At 39.9% G+C, this 18832-nt stretch overlaps 1 protein-coding gene across 1 annotated transcript in view; it reads right to left on the bottom strand.

The window, feature by feature from the left end:
- The window catches only part of nr4a3 (nuclear receptor subfamily 4 group A member 3), a 48069-nt gene that overhangs the window by 22281 nt on the left and 6956 nt on the right, over positions 1-18832 (bottom strand). Inside the window, exon 4 of the mRNA XM_031904645.1 lies at positions 14009-14181. Within this exon, the coding sequence (XP_031760505.1) occupies positions 14009-14181 (173 nt within the window). The remainder of the gene's footprint in view (positions 1-14008; positions 14182-18832) is intronic.

Raw genomic sequence — 18832 nt, forward strand, 5'->3', positions numbered from 1 at the left:
CTAATTTTGGGCCAAATAGCATAGACCCCTCAAAAGGCAGATTGCAAAGGCTCATCTTAAAAGCTTTGTCTGCATTCCATGACCATAACCACAAGGCTCTGCGCACCGCCACTGAGAGGGCCATGGCCCTGGGTGATGATCTGACCAGGTCAACCGAGGACTCTGCAATGAAATCGGACGCCAATTTTACCTCTGACAACGCGTCCACTATGCTTGCTCTGTCAACACCTTCTCTTAAAGCTGATTCCACATTCTGGACCCAACACTGGGTTGGCCCTGGACACAGATGTTAACGCCAGAGCTGGTTTAACTGTAGCCCCCAGCGCTGAATATGACTTCTTAAGGGATGCTTCCATTTTCCTATCCATCGGATTGAGAAATGAGACTACATCATCAACTGGTAGAGCTGTCTTCCATGACAAACACGTTACCGCTGCATCAACTTTTGGGGGTCTATCCAACACTTGTTCCTCCTCTGCAGGAAAAGGGTACATTTTAAGGACTCTGGAAGGTATTGGATACTTCCCATCTGTTTTCTGCCATTCTTTTCCAATTATCTCTTTTATCACCTCATGTACCGGGAATGTCACTCTGTCCCACTTTAGAGACTTGAAGGGGTAAAACAGTGAAGCCTGGGCCTCTGGCAACTTTATAGACGGACTTGCTGTATCCCAACTACAGCCGCATGGTTCTGGCTCTACTTCTGTTCTGGTTCTCTTAGTGGCAGCCTTTACTCCTTCTGTCACAGCATCCTTAATTCACTTCATAATATCAGCTGTGTCCGCTGCTGCATCTCCCGCTAGTCTTCTTGAACATCTGTCACATAGCTTTGAATGTTTTTGAGCCGGATTTTCACATGCTATACATGTTCTGTTTTTCTCCTTGCTGCTTCTTTTCATTGGTGAAGACACACTAAGAAAAAATAAATGATTTTAGGATTTTGCACTCTTTTCCTGACAAAAGGACTTAAACTAACATGGCTCACCTCCTGCTATCATGGGCAGCATTTTCTGGGATACTTGGCACTTGTGACTTCATGGAGCAATCTCACAGAAACTTCCTATTGAAACTCAAAGTAAAAAACTGAGTCTCAAAAATAATAATGGTCATGCAGTTCAGAACGCTTCCTACAGACCCGAGTTCCTTACCTGAAACCGTAATGAGCACGCAAACCCCTCTCCTGCAGATCTAATGCGGTGCATTGTGCTCCCCGTGCGCCTGGCTTTAAGGCGCACAAGAAAAACATCATCACACAGGCTACGTATGTTCCAGGATATTCCACAATTTTATCATTAACTGTATCAAATGCTTTAGCAAATTCCAAGTAGATAACATCCACTGCCATCCTAGAGTCAAGGTTCCCACTCACCTCCTCATAAAAGGCAATTGTTTGAAAAAAGATCTATTACACATAAAACCATGCTGGCACAAATTTATAGTATTGTGATTTGCAATGTATTCAAATAGCTTATCCCTTATTAACCCTTTCGAATGTCAGACTATCATGCTAAGGCTAAGAATAGGATTTTTTGGAATAGCAGCAATTCAGCAGTCTCTTAACACCATGCCAGACCTCAATGAATCTTGAAAAATTTGGTGAATATGTTTGGCAATCACAGAGCTTAACTCATATAGTACCCTGGGATGAATCCTATCCGGTCTCCAACCTTTGTTTACCTTTACATGTTCAAGTCTCTTGTAAATTTCCTCCTGAGTGACCCATGCATCAGAAGTTATATTACTAGAACTGGGTCTACCAACTGACCTCCCTCTGATTAGAGTTCCGACGCTTCTTGTTTCATTTTTTACTATCTAGATATTTTTTTCAAAAAATTGGATTATTTTTATTCTTTGCAATATCCATTTATATATCTATTTTAGATTATGTCTGACAGCTATTGGCATGTCTATTGGCTTTGTACACTATGTACAGGTTGCACATTTTTTCTTCCCAACTCCGACACTGTTGAGACGCTGACTTATGACGGGTAAGTTCTGTATAAAGGGACACATAAAATCTCCCAGTGTCCCCTATAGAAACAACCTACGGCAGGTGAGTTGCCATATATGTAAAGTATAAAATGTAAATCCAATATGCCATCTTATAAAACCACAGGGGCCTGACATGATAGTGCTGACTAGTTAAGCCCCCACATGCACTTTGTTGTTTGCACAGCTGTAACCACAGAGCACACAGAAAGTTGTAAAATGTAATTTTGTTTTAAGGTAAGGTATCTATAAAAGGCCAAGACCTTCAGGGTCTCACCTGAAGCTGTTTGTGACAAATTTCAGTTATTGTTCTGTGTTGCTGAAATCCTCCACAAGACTCTGTCTTTGTTTTATAAATTAAGCATCAGTTATGCTGAGAACCCTCTCTCACAGTCTTGTTCTATAAGGTTCTGGTGAATTAAAAATGACCCACATTATTTGGTGACCCCGTTCTGATGAGAAACCGATCGCTGGCCAACTGAAAACGTTGAATTAAGTGGAAACCTGCAGGCGACTCTGTGATGAGTTTTATGTTATATGTTATGATTGTGAAGTAAGTGGAAATCTGCAGATGGCTCTGTGGTGAGTTTTATGTTATATGTCTTTGTTGTTCTAAAATGTTGTTTTGTCTTGGTCTTATAGAAATATTTTTTGTGGTTGATATTTGCTTACATTTTAAATACAATCCACTATTGAGACAAAGCTAGAATTTCACAACACAATGGCAATTATAGGCCTGTAAGTTTGACATCCGTGGTGGGCAAGTTATTTGAAGGCTTGTTAAGGGATCACATTCAAAATTATGTAGTGGAGAATGCCATTATGAGCAGTAATCAGCATGGCTTTATGAAGGACAGGTCATGTCAGACCAATTTAATTGCTTTTTATGATGAGGTAAGTAAGAAGCTGGACAGTGGGGATGCAGTAGATATCATCTATTTGGATTTTGCGAAAGCATTTGATACCGTTCCCCACAAACGACTGCTTTCTAAGCTAAGGTCTATTGGTCTTAGTGAAGCCGTTTGCACATGGATAGAAAACTGGCTACAGGATCGGGTACAGAGGGTGGTTGTTAATGGTACATTCTCTACTTGGAATAAGGTCCTCAGTGGGGTCCCTCAGGGTTCTGTACTGGGTCCACTTTTGTTTAATTTGTTCATAAATGACTTAGGGGAGGGTATTATGAGTAATGTATCAGTGTTTGCAGATGACACAAAACTCTGCAGACCAGTCAATTCTATCCAGGATGTGACATCCCTGCAGCAGGATCTTGACCAATTGGCAATCTGGGCAGCTAAGTGGCAGATGAGATTTAATGTGGATAAATGTAAGGTCATGCACCTGGGATGTAAAAATATGCAAGCCACTTATACCCTTAATGGGACTGCACTAGGCAAATCCATAATGGAGAAGGACCTTGGAGTCCTTGTAGATAATAAACTTGGCTGTAGCAAGCAATGCCAGGCAGCAGCTGCAAGGGCAAACAAGGTTTTGAGCTGTATTAAAAGGGGTATAGATTCACGGGAGGAGGGGGTTATTCTTCCCCTTTACAGAGCGCTGGTAAGGCCCCATCTAGAATATGCTGTTCAGTTTTGGTCTCCAGTGCTCAAACGGGACATTACTGAGTTAGAGAGGGTCCAGAGAAGGGCAACTAAGCTGGTAAAGGGTATGGAAAGTTTCAGTTATGAAGAAAGACTGGCCAAGTTGGGTCTGTTTACACTGGAGAAGAGGCGCTTAAGAGGTGACATGATAACTATGTATAAATATATAAAGGGATCATATAATAACCTTTCTAATGTTTTATTTACCAGTAGGTCCTTCCAACGGACACGAGGGCACCCACTCCGTTTAGAAGAAGGGAGGTTCCATTTAAACATTCGGAAAGGATTTTTTACAGTGAGAGCTGTGAGGTTCTGGAATTCCCTCCCCGAATCAGTCGTGCTGGCTGATACATTATATAACTTTAAGAAGGGGCTGGATGGATTCTTAGCAAGTGAGGGAATACAGGGTTATGGGAGATAGCTCTTAGTACAAGTGAGGGAATACAGGGTTATGGGAGATAGCTCTCAGTACAAGTGAGGGAATACAGGGTTATGGGGGATAGCTCTTAGTACAAGTTGATCCAGGGACTGGTCCGATTGCCATCTTGGAGTCAGGAAGGAATTTTTTCCCCTCTGTGGCAAATTAGAGAGGCTTCAGATGGGGTTTTTTGCCTTCCTCTGGATCAACTAGTAGTTAGGCAGGTTATATATAGGCATTATGGTTGAACTTGATGGACGTATGTCTTTTTTCAACCCAACTTACTATGTTACTATGTTACTATGTAATGGGGCCCATTCATTAAAGCACTTTTTTTTTTTTCAGAAAAAATCATATTTTTTTCTAATTTATAGAACTTTTTGTAATGACCACTATAATATCATTAAAATTGCACAACTTTTTTGTGGTTTTCGTTAACTTCCACGAAAAAGTTGTTTTTTTCGCAAAGACAACCATTTCGGAATTCATTCAAGCTTTGGTATCGTGACTATCTTTTGGCCAGGTTGGATCTGTACAGTGCCATTATGTCCTATGGAAGGCTTCCAAAATCATACATTGAAGTTTCAAAGCCAGAAAGGTTTTCGAGGTATTTATGATTATTCAGATCTGAAAATTTTGTGACTTTTGGATCACAACCACAATATTTTCGTACGACCAAGAAAATAATTTTTGTGACATTTTCACACATCAGAAATTATCGTGGATACTCCGAATTTTTTTTCATTCATGCTTTTAACCACACAAAATTTGTGGTTTCATGAATGGGCCCCAATGTGTGTATGTTCAAAAGAGTCCTCAACTGTTGTGCATTGTGTGACTGGTGCTGTCCAGAGCTGGGACGTAAGCCAGGAGCCATAACCTGGTGGAACCTTGAGCTCAAGTACTGTGAATGAAATCCCAATAAAAGAAAAAAACGCTATATGAACCGTCTATAAGTGACTTGTAACTTCTTCATATTGTTTATGTGTGTTTAGTTTACTCTGTGGTTTCTGTTTATTAAGTAACCGAACAGGCCAGAGTTCAGAGGACCAGATATTCTGAAAAGATTCTCTTTAGAGCGTGGTGTATGACTGCCTTTCCTATCCACGAGTCTGCATAAACTCACAGATGTTAAATAACTGTGAAATAAATAACTGTGCCTTTCATACATGAAAAGGATATTCAGTCTCTCTATTTCTCTCGTATCCAAACATACTCTTTTGGCATATATCTAACAGGACTAATTCTCTTTTTCCTATTGTTTACGTAGATAACATGTTTCATCGGTTTAGACACGAACCTTTTTCAGTTTTGTTGGAAGAAATATGCCATCAAATCCCCTCTAAAAGAAAATGGTCTCATTAAATATCATAAGAAATTGGTCAAATGGTGTAGAGAAAAATGCCCCCTTTCCTGGTCAGAAAATGGTAGCATAGACTCTAGAGACCTTGGCAGACTTTTAGAAAAAATTTTAAAAAATTGTAAAGGTAAAGATCTTAAAACACACAGTATTCTTTTTGCCTCTGACACTGAAGTTTTAAAAACTCCCTTCTGTCTGACATCTTGCATGCTCCACATCTTCATCCCCATAACAATTGTGAACCTATTGAATATTATTATAATATCATTTCCAATCAATTATGCTAGACTGCAACCCAACAACAATGGGGTGGAGTGGCATATTTCTCTTGTACTTTTTCACTCCTTGAGCAAACTTTCACTCTGCAACATATGTACCTGTGCCATAGAGAAATTGTATGTTCATTTTACTTTCCCTAGTGTAACTATATACACTTCATATAATGCGCCAGCACTATTGAAAAGCAACACATCACATTTTGAGTCTGCATGTGAAGGACAATGCATAGCCATGCTCCTATGAAGTCATATTTCTTTCAAAGGTATGACACCGACTAATACCTTTGACAACCTAAAAAATTTACTATTGTACTTATAATTATTATATATATTGTACTATTATTTACTTAAAGAAGAAGGTAATTTTGGCATTTTACTGCCAATACATTAGCCACATTAAGTTTTATCATACCTGAGTAAAGAGCCACAGAAACTCCCTGTGATTGTTTAAGATAGCAGCTGCCATTTTAGCTTGGTTTCTGTTCTTCCTGCTGCAGCTATTGGTAGCTCAGATCACACATTCTTATGGGAGGGGGTAGTGAATTCTTATGTGAGGGGGGAGCAGGATAAGAAATAAAGGAGATAGCTGTGCAGACTCTGGCTCTGGGAATGAGAGAGGAAGTCTGATATCGAAGAACATGTTTACAAAAAAGGAGGCAAGAAATCCTGTGTTTCTTTTGATAGAAGACTCAGTGCAGCTTTTCTGTGAGTGCTTATGGCTGTATTTATATAGACATTTCTGTTAAAGCTTACTTAGTTTTTACTTTTCCTTCTCCTTTAATGAATGGTGTCAATTTGCATACAGTTTTTGCAGTTGTGGTCATAAATAAGCCAAAACATCTGGTATGAAAAGGAGCTGATTCCATATATAATAACATAATGGAAAAGGCAGCATAACTGCAGCTACAAAACAACACAGGTCCATGAGAACTATATCCTCTATATTTCAAATATATGAAAATCTTAACACCCTCTTTACTCAGCTTATGTTTGTCCCTTGTATTTTTTTCTTTCCCCCACTCTCCCTTTGCATTTATCTTTCTTTAAGCATTTAAATGATCTGTACTCTTATTTTTTGTCCCTCCCCTGTGTGCTTTGCTACTCTCACTCTTTCTTTGCCTCATTTTATAATGTTTTTAATTTTTTTCCTTAACCCCCTCCTTCATTCTGCTTTTCATTTCTTCTTTTAGAATTTCCCTTCTGCTTCCCTTTTTCACTTATTTTTAAAAACATGTATTTTCCCCCATTCTTCTATTCTCTTCTCTCCTGAATGCTCCCCTCGCCTTTTCCATTTGATGGCAAGACCCATGCTGTTCTCCCACAGTGCAGAGTCTTCAATAATAGACTCAGGCCTCAGTGTTATAGACAGACAAGTGCATAAACCAACATAGCAGATTTCTACTACTCTACATGTTGATTTGAGGCAAGCTGGGCGGGTGGATCAGATAATTCATTATAGTGTTTTTGTAGCAGAGAGCGATGCTGTGATGCTAAATCAGCCAACCTTGCCCTACACCAGCTCATAATAGAAAGTTTCTTATTGCAGCAACTTCAGACTGTGTGATTGTCTATACATAGTACTGAATCCTACCTTAGATTGTAAACTGTACTGGGGCACAGACTGATGTAAATGATGAACAACCACTGTATTTTTAACTGCTGGCCTTAGTTGCACTAAAGTGACAATGTAGTCAAATATCCTTTACATTCTGTGTAACAGTTAATAGGGTGGTCCCCCAAATACTCAGCGCTTCTTGGTGGAGTTCTTTGAAACCAAATCTTCAGTATAGTAGAAACTGTGTGATCATGTGCTGCCTCCTCATAAGAACAACCCTCCCTTTTTAGATGGGTCTCAGATGTGTGTAATCGTGTTGATGGAAGCGCATGGAATTAGAGAAAAACAAAAGCAAAACTAGTGCAATACGTACAAAACTTTCTTTGTGTCATTTGCTCCTGAGGAAGCGTGCCGTGAGCACGCGAAACGCGTTGGGCTTTTTGCTGTGTCTGATATACTGCTTCACACTGTAAGTAGCCTGCATTGTGCAGGGGCTTTATTTTACATATTAAACGATTTTATACTATTTTCGATTCCTCTTCATTCCATATACTCTGAGGACTAAGGATGCACTGCAATCAATAGCCGAATTGACTTCTCTACATGCTCTTATTTTAATTAAATCTGGTGAGCATTTACTTTGGACACATCGTGTGGGTGTGATACACTGCATTGGGCTGATATATAAGCATTTTTGATTGTTCGATTCACTTAATATATTTGCACATTTTGCACCAAATTAGAACGCTAAAAATCTTTTAGCATTTTAGTCACAAAGAAAGTTTTGTACGTATTGCACTAGTTTTGCTTTTGTTTTTCTCTAATTCCATGCGCTTCCATCAACACGATTACACACATCCTTTAGATTCTATTTCTCCAACATGATATTCTAAGGCAGTGCTAGCATACATAGTGGAGGGCTGCTAATGGAAGCCAGTTTTGACCACTCCCCTTTTTAAACCGCACCCACTTCAAACCACACCCATGTTATCACAAGACCATGCTCACATTAATAAAGGCAGCGCAGCAAAAACCCAATTGCCTGGTGCTCACTGTGGGGATATCAACCATCATTCATATGTGAAAGAATTATATTATGTCATATCTTAAGACACACGCCTCCTCCACCCCTGTGGATAGCTAAGCAACCCCCAACACATAAGTACACACCTTAGGGACTATTTAATGGCTATTTCCAAATTCTAACAAACTCCAAGAACAAACCCCTGCCAGGTTCACCTCCCACAGGCAGCATCAGGGTAGGCAGAGTATGGCACACACAAGCAGTACTCTGCCTGCCCTATGCTGCCTGTGTATGCGATACTCTCCCTGCCCTATGCTGCCTTTGTGCCCTACATTGCTTGCCCTTAGCTGCCTGTGTGTGCCATACTCTGTCTGCCCAATGCTGCCTGTGTGTGCCAGGATCTGCCTGCCCTCTGATGCCTGTGTGTGCTATGATCTGCCTGTCCTATGCTGCCTGTGTGTGCCATACTCTCCCTGCCCTATGCTGCCTATGTGCCATACTCTGCCTGCCCTTAGCTGCCTGTGTGTGCCATACTCTGTCTGACCTCTTCTGCCTGTGTGTGCCATACTCTGCCTGCCCTCTGCTGCCTGTGTGTTGCTCTGTCTGACCTATGCTGCCTGTGTGTGCCATACTCTGCCTGCCCTCTGCTGCCTGTGTGTGCTATGCTCTGCCTGCCCTCTGCTGCCTGTGTGTGCCATGTTCTGTCTGCCCTATGCTGCCTGTGTGTGCCATACTCTTCCTGCCCTCTGCTGCCTGTGTGTTGCTCTGTCTGCCCTATGCTGCCTGTGTGTGCCATACTCTGCCTGCCCTCTGCTGCCTGTGTGTGCTATGCTCTGCCTGCCCTCTGCTGCCTGTGTGTGCCATGTTCCGTCTGCCCTATGCTGCCTGTGTGTGCCATACACTCAGGCAGCATAGAACAGGCAGTGCATACAGTGACACAATGCTGGCACTGCTCCTACAGTCTGAGGTGTGAACAGGTGAACAATGTGGGTGATTACAGCCTGAGCCTGAGGTGTGAAAAATGCAGTGGGTGAACAATGCAGAGATTAAAAGATGTGAACAGTACAGGATATCAAAACAGGCAGACAGGTGGGGGGGCCACACAGAGGGGGGGGTCGTGGGCCGACAGTTGAACAGCCCTGTTCTAAGGTATTGACCAATACATTCCTTGATCCATGAGTCAGCTAATACTGTGTGTGTATATATATATATATATATATATATACAGTATATACAGGTATAAGACCCATTATCCAGAATGCTCGGGACCAAGGGTATTCCGGATAAGGGGTCTTTCCTTAATTTGGATCTCCATACCTTAAGTCTACTAAAAAATAAAAAAAAAATTAATTAAACCCAATAGGATTGTTTTGCATCCAATAAGAAATAAAAATTTATATCTTAGTTGGGATCAATTACAAGGTACTGTTTTATTTCTACAGATAAAAAGGAAATTAGTTTTAAAATTCTGAATTATTTGATTAATGGAGTCTATGGGAGACAGGCTTTCCGTAATTCAGAGCTTTCTGGATAACGGGTTTCTGGATAAGGGATCCCATACCTGTATAACAATATAATTAATTGTTTTGATGAAATAGATCAATTGTGTGCATATCAAAACAACTTATTATGTGACCTAGTTTGTTTATCTGATTTAGGCTTTTGGCCATACTGTAAGGGCTCTGGCACACGGGGAGATTAGTCGCCCGTGACAAATCTCCCTTGTCACGGGTGACTAATCTCCCCGAACTACCATCCCACCGGCGAAAATGTAAGTCGCCGGTGGGATGGCACACGCTGCACAGGCGATTTCGTTTTTGAACAATGGCATATTGATAAGCTTATGAGTATGTAACACCCTTGAATTATAACCTCTTGCTTTAAACCTACAATGTAGGTCATAACCTTACAAATCAAATTTGAAATGAGAACAACATATTCTTCTCAACTGTAAGTACTGTCCATGAGGTATACACTTTTTTTCAAGGGTGTAAGGAACTAGCCTGTAGCCAACTGTAACTAGTTTAAAGTGACATCTCTATATTGAAATATTGTGATATGTGACTGATTTTCCCCTACCAATTAATTAACCTTTTTTACCCAATACACAAAGTATGTTATTGACAATCTTGTGGCTGTTGGTGTAGCTGCAGCAGCGACTTACAGACAAACGTACAGTATATATCTATAAGAGTTTCAAAATACTTGATAGATGTGGATGGTACACAATCTACCCTTTCTTTAAGACTAATATATGGTAGATAGAGCTATTGTTTTCTGTTAGGGCTACATGGCCTTTTAAACAGTAGTAAAGCCTTAGGAAGCTTGACACTGGAAAACAGGCTAAAATTTAATAATATGATAGCATGAGGCAGGCAGCAATTAGTACAGATGGGAAAAACCAGTGAAATCAGAAATACTATTCATTTAGAGAACACCTAGGAGACGTACAACTGGGCACTGAACTGGGGTCTTTGATTTCTTTTTATTTTGAATTTGGCCCCAACACATTGCAATGATGTCATGTGCTGGTGGGTCATCATGCTGGCGTCAGGCTCTTGTGACAGGACACCAAACTTTCAGAAAAGGATGTTTGTAATTGTGTGGCCTAATACTGTTTGTAAACACCCACTGCATTCCATCTCAGTTTGATATTCAGGGGCTGTGTCAACTTTATACTAAGGATTACTCCAATTCTCAAGCCTCTTGACACTAGGTCATCTTTTAACTTATGTGATAGACCCTGCCACTAGGCAAACTGTTTAAGAGAATGAAATACAATTCAATCATATATTATCTGGCATTGTGACATTCTTGGCTGGTCTGCATCAGTCATGAATAGGCTGCCGGCAATCAAAAAGGTGCATCAAAGACTTTTCGAAAAGCCTGTAAAAAGGCTCTAGGCTGGTGGTACATTCCTTTTTCTGAGTTGATATGGCCACTCCAATACCTTGCCTTGCAGAAAGCAGCAATTCCCAGTGAATCCATGCCTGGCGAAAAATTATGCTCATCACTAATTATAAATCAAGGGTGTTATATCAGGTTTATCAATATGCCCTAGCTCAAACAAGGGAAGCATTACTGTATGGCCAAAGGCCCAAATGATATAGAAACAATCACAAGAATCACATATTAGAGTTACATACATTTAATATATATCGTAGATCTGAGAATGTTGATCAATTCTCTAGAATATCATACTGGAAAAATAAGAGTCACAAGTATCTTTAAAGGACAATGAAAAGTTAATATAAATTAAAAGTAAGTCTAAAGCCATTCTTTTAAAGTACTTACTGCATATCTAAATTCACAGATCCCTGCTTGCTTCTCTGAGATATGGTGCTGGCAGCCTATAGCAGTGTGAAGACTACAGTGACATCACTGAAATTGCCCTGTCCTTCCTGTAGGCTGCCAGCGGCAGCCTTCCTATTCTCTGAGCATGTGTGTAACTTGATCCTCCTGTTCTGAGCTACACATGCCCACCAGCCAATCAGAAGCGGATCTGGCAGAGGGGGGGGGGGAATGAAACACATGTGCAGTATGAAGCAAGGAGGGAAAGGAAGGGAGAATACCTTTTTAGAGATGGCTGCCTGTTCTAGAAAATGTGAAGTAAGTCTGACTGAGTAAATATTTGATTAGGTGAGCCAAAAGTGTGGCATTTTTACTAAACCATAGTAGGACTATTGGGCAGTATGCTTTTTAAATTTTGACTTGCATTCTCCTTTAAGTGCCATAGTGTGACAGTTGTGCTCAGTGTTTAGTGTTAAAAAATAGAACTTCAAAAATTGCAAAACCACAGATATGGTATACATGTTTACTTGTCATTGTGGGAGTGCATAGAATTGTAATTTGTTTTCAAGTAAAACAAATTATATGCAATGTGCACGTTAACCCATGACCATGGTGAGGGGAAGTAATGTCACATATTGACAGAACTGGAGACAAAATGGATCTTTAAGTATAGCAAATACAAGTGAAAGTATAGGCTAAATTAAATATATACATATATATTTTTTTCCTTTTTGCTTATACCATTGGATACACAGAGTTAGGAGTTATGAACCACATGAATTTACCATATCATTTTAAGATGCCAAAGCATAATTTTTTTGGCTTATTTCTTGTACCATTGGATACATGGCGTTAAGAGTTATGAACCTCATGAATTTACCATATCCATTTAAGATGCCAAATCATAATTTTTCTACAAATTGACCTTATTACTGATGATTTTGATTTATATCTAAGTTTGTTGTGTTTTGTTGTTTTTATTTATTTAACTAAAGGTTTGACAGACTGACAGTCATCACATGCCCACCTTGCCTTTAACAGATGAAAACAATTTGAACTGTTTTCAGTTCTTTCAAACAGTGAAACAATTTACTAAGGCATGAGTATAAAAGGTTTGGTGTATTAACTTTGTATTTAGCCATAGCAATGTGAAACTTTGTAAATATGACAATTCATCAAGTACTTTTTCTTGCCTTCATTTTTTTCTAGGTCAAGGCGAACTACCATTATAAATATATATTAGCAATTTTAGCATTTCATATCTACGCCATATCATCCATGCTAATATCCCACATATGGTATTTTCTCCATAACTATTTTCCTGTTTAGTATCAGCTTTATTAAATGTAGTGTTGCAAAATCTAAGGCCTCATCTAGAATATGCACTAGTTTTGAGTGAATGAAACAAAACAAATTTCATCATTCAGTAGAGAATAACCCAATGCAACTAAACATTTCTGTATGGATTTGTAAGCAATGAACTAATTTCAGACTACCACAAACCTGCCCATCTGACCAATACAATTTTGCCATTTCATAATGTCGAAAAAATCTCCAAGTTTGCTGGCTTTATTCTATCTTCCAGTAACCACAAAATCATACGCCTGCTTATCTGACCAATGTGATTAAATATTTTAATAGTATTGTTTTGTATTGTAGTAACTACTCAGCAGGGCATTGAGGCAAAGAATAAAACATGTACTTAGGAGGTGTTCAAAGGTGCTGACCTTCAACCTGCCATCTGCTTATTAAAAAATAACATGCCTGCCCAATAAAATTGCACCTACAGTATCTAGAAAGTGCTCACCAGTGAATTTGTAAAAGTGAAATCACATGTATATGAAACTCATCAACTTTAAAAGTCCTCTGCAGATATATTTTTGCAATTCATAATCTATAGAATGCTCAAATCTGGTTGGTTAGAGACAAAGGCTGGCTATTTTGAGCAGGAAGACCAAGACCAACATTTCATCAACCTTCTCCTGAGACAGCTAACCTTGAGGACTAAAACTAAAGCTGAAACACAACAATTTGAGCCCCTACTGGAAAACTTGGAATCTTTTTCTAAGGAACCCAGATCAACTTTGCGACCCTTTAATATATCCTGCTTAGTGGTAATAAAAAATATCCGCAATTAAATGCAGAGTTGGATCCTTCAACAAAGTCAGTGAAAAGTAGAACAGTTTCTCTTAATCTATACCTAACAAGTGAACCAGCACTCATAAATCAAGTTGATCAAGTTGCACCTGTTGAACAATTGAAAAAGTGCACTTTGGGGCCAAAACATGCTGTGTTACAAAGAAAGATAATTTAGTAGTTTAATCTGCTTATGGAGTACTCCTCTCTACTTCTATAGCTACACAGTGAACCAGCACTGTTCACTAATGACATGCCTAGTCATTTATGAGGGCGCTTATTAAGAAAACCAGTGAGGAAGAAAAATACTGCTTAATCTCAAATCAATTTTTTTAATACTATTTAGCATATCTTACTGTAGAGTAATCAAGATCCGTGGATGTAGAATCTGCCAGTGCATGTACCAATGCATTTAGTATACCAGCTGGAGTCGTGGATGGAACTTGTAGAGATGTTTCATGAAGATTAGGACTCTTTGGTTTTGAAGGTAATCGGCCTCTTCTGCCTTTAAGGTTATCTGTGCGTACAACTAAACAAATATTTAAAAAGTGAGGTGAAAAAGTGGCAATTTACTTATACGTTAAATGTATGTTCATATACAGAAACTTGTAAAAGTAAACAGACTCTTGGTCAATTCACTCATTTTACTGGATAACACATCCTATGATTAACTTTCCTATTTCACAGCGGAGCAAAATTGCCTTTTTGCATTTGGCATTGTTTAAGATTAGAAAAAAGAATCTCACTTGAAAGTGACCATGACACCTGAAATGAAATGAAAATTTAAATAAATTAATATATTACATTTAAATATTTAATAAAATAACAGCTTATGTACTAAATAATGTATTTTAATAATATTTCCAATGTATATGTATTGAAAATTCTATCATTTGTAAGATAATTACCTGTAAAGTTATTGATTTGTTTATTCCCAGGTTTAAATATATGCTGGTTTGGTAGAGGATCACTGACCCCTTTAACACTTGGGGGCTGATTTACTTACCCACGAACGGGTCGAATGGAGTCCGATTGCGTTTTTTTCGTAATGATCGGTATTTTGCGATTTTTTCGTATGTTTTGCGATTTTTTCGGATTCTTTAAGAATTTTTCGTTACCAATACGATTTTTGCGTAAAAACGCGAGTTTTCATATCCATTACGAAAGTTGCGTAAAAAGTTGCGCATTTTTCGTAGCGTTAAAACTTACGCGAAAAGTTGCGCATTTTTCGTAGCGTTAAGTTTTGGTAACGAAAAATTCGTAAAGAATCCGAAAAAATCGCAAAACATACGAAAAAGTCGCAAAATGTTCGTTTTCAAGTCGGAACTTTTCCAATTCGGGTCGGATTCGTGGGTTAGTAAATCAGCCCCTTGAAGAAGCTTGTAGAAAGTTCATGAAATGCAGTGTGAGGGTAGTAAAAGACTCAAATTGTTCTGTGCATCAATTGGAATGTTATACTACTTGCTGCTAATGTTTGGGAAGTCACTGGCATTTTTACTGAATCTTTACATTTTCAGCACCTCTAGTTCTAATGTAAGTCGTACTGGGGGGGGGGGGTTCTAGGACTTAGCATTAATCTAATCATTCACATTTTGAAATGTTTAGATAAGTGCTGTTTTTTAGATTTATGTCTGTAATTCATAAATCTCAAACACAAAGGCATACAAACCTTTTGTTTTTAAACAGTTTAGGCCAGGGGTGGGCAAACTTTTTGGCTCACGGGCCACATTTACTTACCCCCGGGCCGGACCGGGGCAGGGCCAGGCCAGCGTTACGCCCCCTTTGTCTCTTTAATTCCGGCCCGCCAATGACACCAAGGGGCAGATTTATCAAAACCCGAGTTCGAATCCCGAATGGGAAAAATTTGGATTGGAAACGAAAATTTCTGAAGATCGCAAATATCCCGAAAATGCTTACGAAAAAATCGTATTAGTCATGAAAAAATCGTATTGGCGATCCGAAAGTCACGTAATTTTCGTACCAAACCATTGCAAACAGCGGCAGTCTTTCCGAATTTTTCGCGCGGGCGCACAACTTTTTCGTGCGCGAATCCGCTCGGCGCGTTCGGACCCGTTCGGGTCTTAATAAATCTCCCCCCAAGTCTCGTGTGATGAGACTTGGCGTCGTCGGGCCGGATTAAAAAGGCCAAGGGGCCGGATGTGGCCCGTGGGCCGTAGTTTGCCCACCCCTGGTTTAGGCAATGTCTGTGAATGTTCAGCTTGCGGGAACTTCTCCCCTCTAAAGTTGACTAAGAATGGGAAGTTCCAGCTACTGCTCCTGCTCTGTTTTTGTCCTGGCTTTTTATTTTCTTTATTTTGGTGCACTACATTGTACCATAGTAACTTAGGTTGAAAAAAGGCACCAGTCCATCCAGTTCAATCGTCTATGTCTACATAAAACCTGTCTAAGTGCTACTTAAGTCAGAGGAAGGCAAAAAAAACCCCAACTGACGCCTCTTTAATTTGGGGGGAAAGGCAATCTGGCCAGGCCCTATATCAACTTTTAAATAACTATTTGAAATAGCTATTTTAAATAGCCCTGTATTTTCTTACTTAACAAAAGGCTATCCTATGGATTCTTGAAGCTAGCTAATGTATCTGCCAGTACAAACACCTCTGGGAGAGAATATCAAAACTCCCTTTGTCTGTTGGAAGGACCTACTGGTATATAATGGAGTTTATTATAAAGTCCCCCTTTATATATATATATAAATAGTTATCATATCTCCCCTTATGCACCTCTTTTTCAGCATAAACAAGCCCAGCTTAGCCAGTACTTCTTATTCATAACTGTGGCTTTGCATACCTTTTACCAGCTTAGTTGTCCTTCTTTGTACTCACTCTAATTCAATATTATCCCATTTGAGCACTGAAGACCAAAACTGCATGGCATATTTTAAAAGGGGCCTTACCAGTGCTTTGTAAAGGAGAAGAATGACCCTCACCACTCAAAAATCTATACCCCTTTTAATACAGCTCAAAATCTTGTTGGCCCTTGCAGGTATGTCAGGGCAAGGAACAAAGGTTTGTTGCCTCATAGATTTTCTAGATCATGCATATGTCAGAAAGAATTAATTGTAAATATCTGGATGGAGGCTTAAAATAAAAGCAGTCTATGGGGGAGATTTATTAAGACACTTGAACGCTCTGAGCGTATTTCCGCCACTTTTTTTGTGCTTGCGCAACTTTTTTGCATGCCACCGCAACTTTTTTGTATGCTTGCGCAAAAAATTCGGAAAGGTTCTGCCGTTGTTTACAATTGTTCGGTACGAAAATTTCGTGACTTTCGGATTGCCAATACGATATTATTGTGACCTATTCGATTTTTTCATAAGCATTTTCATGATATTTGCGATCTTCGTATCCAATCCGAACTCGTGTTTTAATGAATCAGCCCCTTTGTGTTAGAGAATTAATCAGTCCCAGTGTCCTTATCTGTCCATGTCATGAATGATAACCAATATTGTAGTATCACTTTTTTGGTGACACTACTAATTTTTCTACCAGGGTTTTATTTGATCTGGTTAAATGCTGCTTTACTTTAATTTTACTAAAGAGTACCCATATGCCCATTCTATGTTTGACTGAAAAGGTTGTTTAATCAGTTTTTCCCAATATATGTAAATATTGAGCCAAAACCAATTGGTAATTGGACAGAACCATAGGTGGTGAGTTAGGGTGGCTTTTGTGTCTTGGAATCTAAGACAATGGGATGTTTCTAGCTGGCCTATTTTAAGGAAAACTATACCCTTGAACAAAGTAGCTTTGGGGATATAGTTTTCCTTTAAAACGATGCAGTGGTGTTAAACAGAACTGGTGTAAAATTTGCAGGACCATGATATGGTATTGATTAGATCAGTGCTGTCCAACTGGCGGCCCGCGACCCCCCTCTGTGTGGCCCCCCCACCTGTCTGGCTGCTTTGATAGCTTACTCTTGTGTAAGCTTTAAATGGTATCAGTACTGTGATTACCTGGCCCCCTGCATTGTTCTCACCTCAGATTTAGGCTGTAAACCCTCTGTATTGTTTAAAAATGTAATCCCCTGTGCTGTTCACACCTTTTAATCTCTGTATTGTTCACCCCCTGCAGTGTTCACACATCAGGCTCAGGCTCTAATCACCCACATTGTTCCCCTGTTCACACCTCAGACCCACAAATAATCCCTGCACACTACAAAAAGAACATATACTGAGGTGGTACTGCAATTAAAAAGTTTTTTAATATTTAGTTATTGTGCAGACTGTAGGAGCAGTGCCAGCATGTGTCACTGTATGCTGCCTGTGTGTGCCATACACACAGGCAGCATAGGGCAAGCAGAGTATGGCACACACAGGCAGGGTATGGCAGGCAGAGTATGGCACACACAGGCAGGGTATGGCAGGCAGAGTATGGCACACACAGGCAGGGTAGGGCAGGCAGAGAATGGTACGCACAGGCAGGGTAGGGCAGGCAGAGTATGGCACACACAGGCCAAGTATGACACAAACCAGCCAAGAATGGCACACACAGTCAAAGTATGGCACACGCAGGCAGGGTAGGGAAGGCAGAGTATGGCACACACAGGCAGGGTAGGGCAGGCAGGGTATGGCACACACAGGCAGGGTAGGGAAGGCAGAGTATGGCACACACAGGCAGGGTAGGGAAGGCAGAGTATGGCACACACAGGCAGGGAAGGGAAGGCAGAGTGTGGCACACACAGGCAGGGTAGGGAAGGCAGAGTATGGCACACACAGGCAGGGTAGGGAAGGCAGAGTATGGCACACACAGGCAGGGTAGGGCAGGCAGAGTATGGCAGGTTTTTACTGTACTACAACCATTAATATTGGTATGGTAATGTAGTTTCAAGTGGGAGCGGTTTCAAAAAGGGGAGTGGTCAAAACTGGCTTCCATTATCGGCCCTCCACCACGTAGGTCGTAAAAATTCCGGCCCTCGGTACCACAGAAGTTGGACAGCACTGGATTAGATGGTTCATTATATGGAAATGGAGTAAGTATATCAGATGTGTTAGAAAAATGTTTGGTTGTCCATTTTCCTAATGGACTATTGGGTATTACTACCTGAATGTCTTCTGGTAAATGTATAAATCTGTGCTATTGATGTGATTTAGGGTTGCATATGTCCTACAGTTCTAGTCAGTTATCTGAAGTAGTATTTTCGTGGCATAAAGTGTAGCCAAGTAA

This window comes from Xenopus tropicalis, chromosome 6 (genome assembly GCF_000004195.4).
Source record: "Xenopus tropicalis strain Nigerian chromosome 6, UCB_Xtro_10.0, whole genome shotgun sequence".
Lineage (NCBI taxonomy): Eukaryota > Metazoa > Chordata > Amphibia > Anura > Pipidae > Xenopus > Xenopus tropicalis.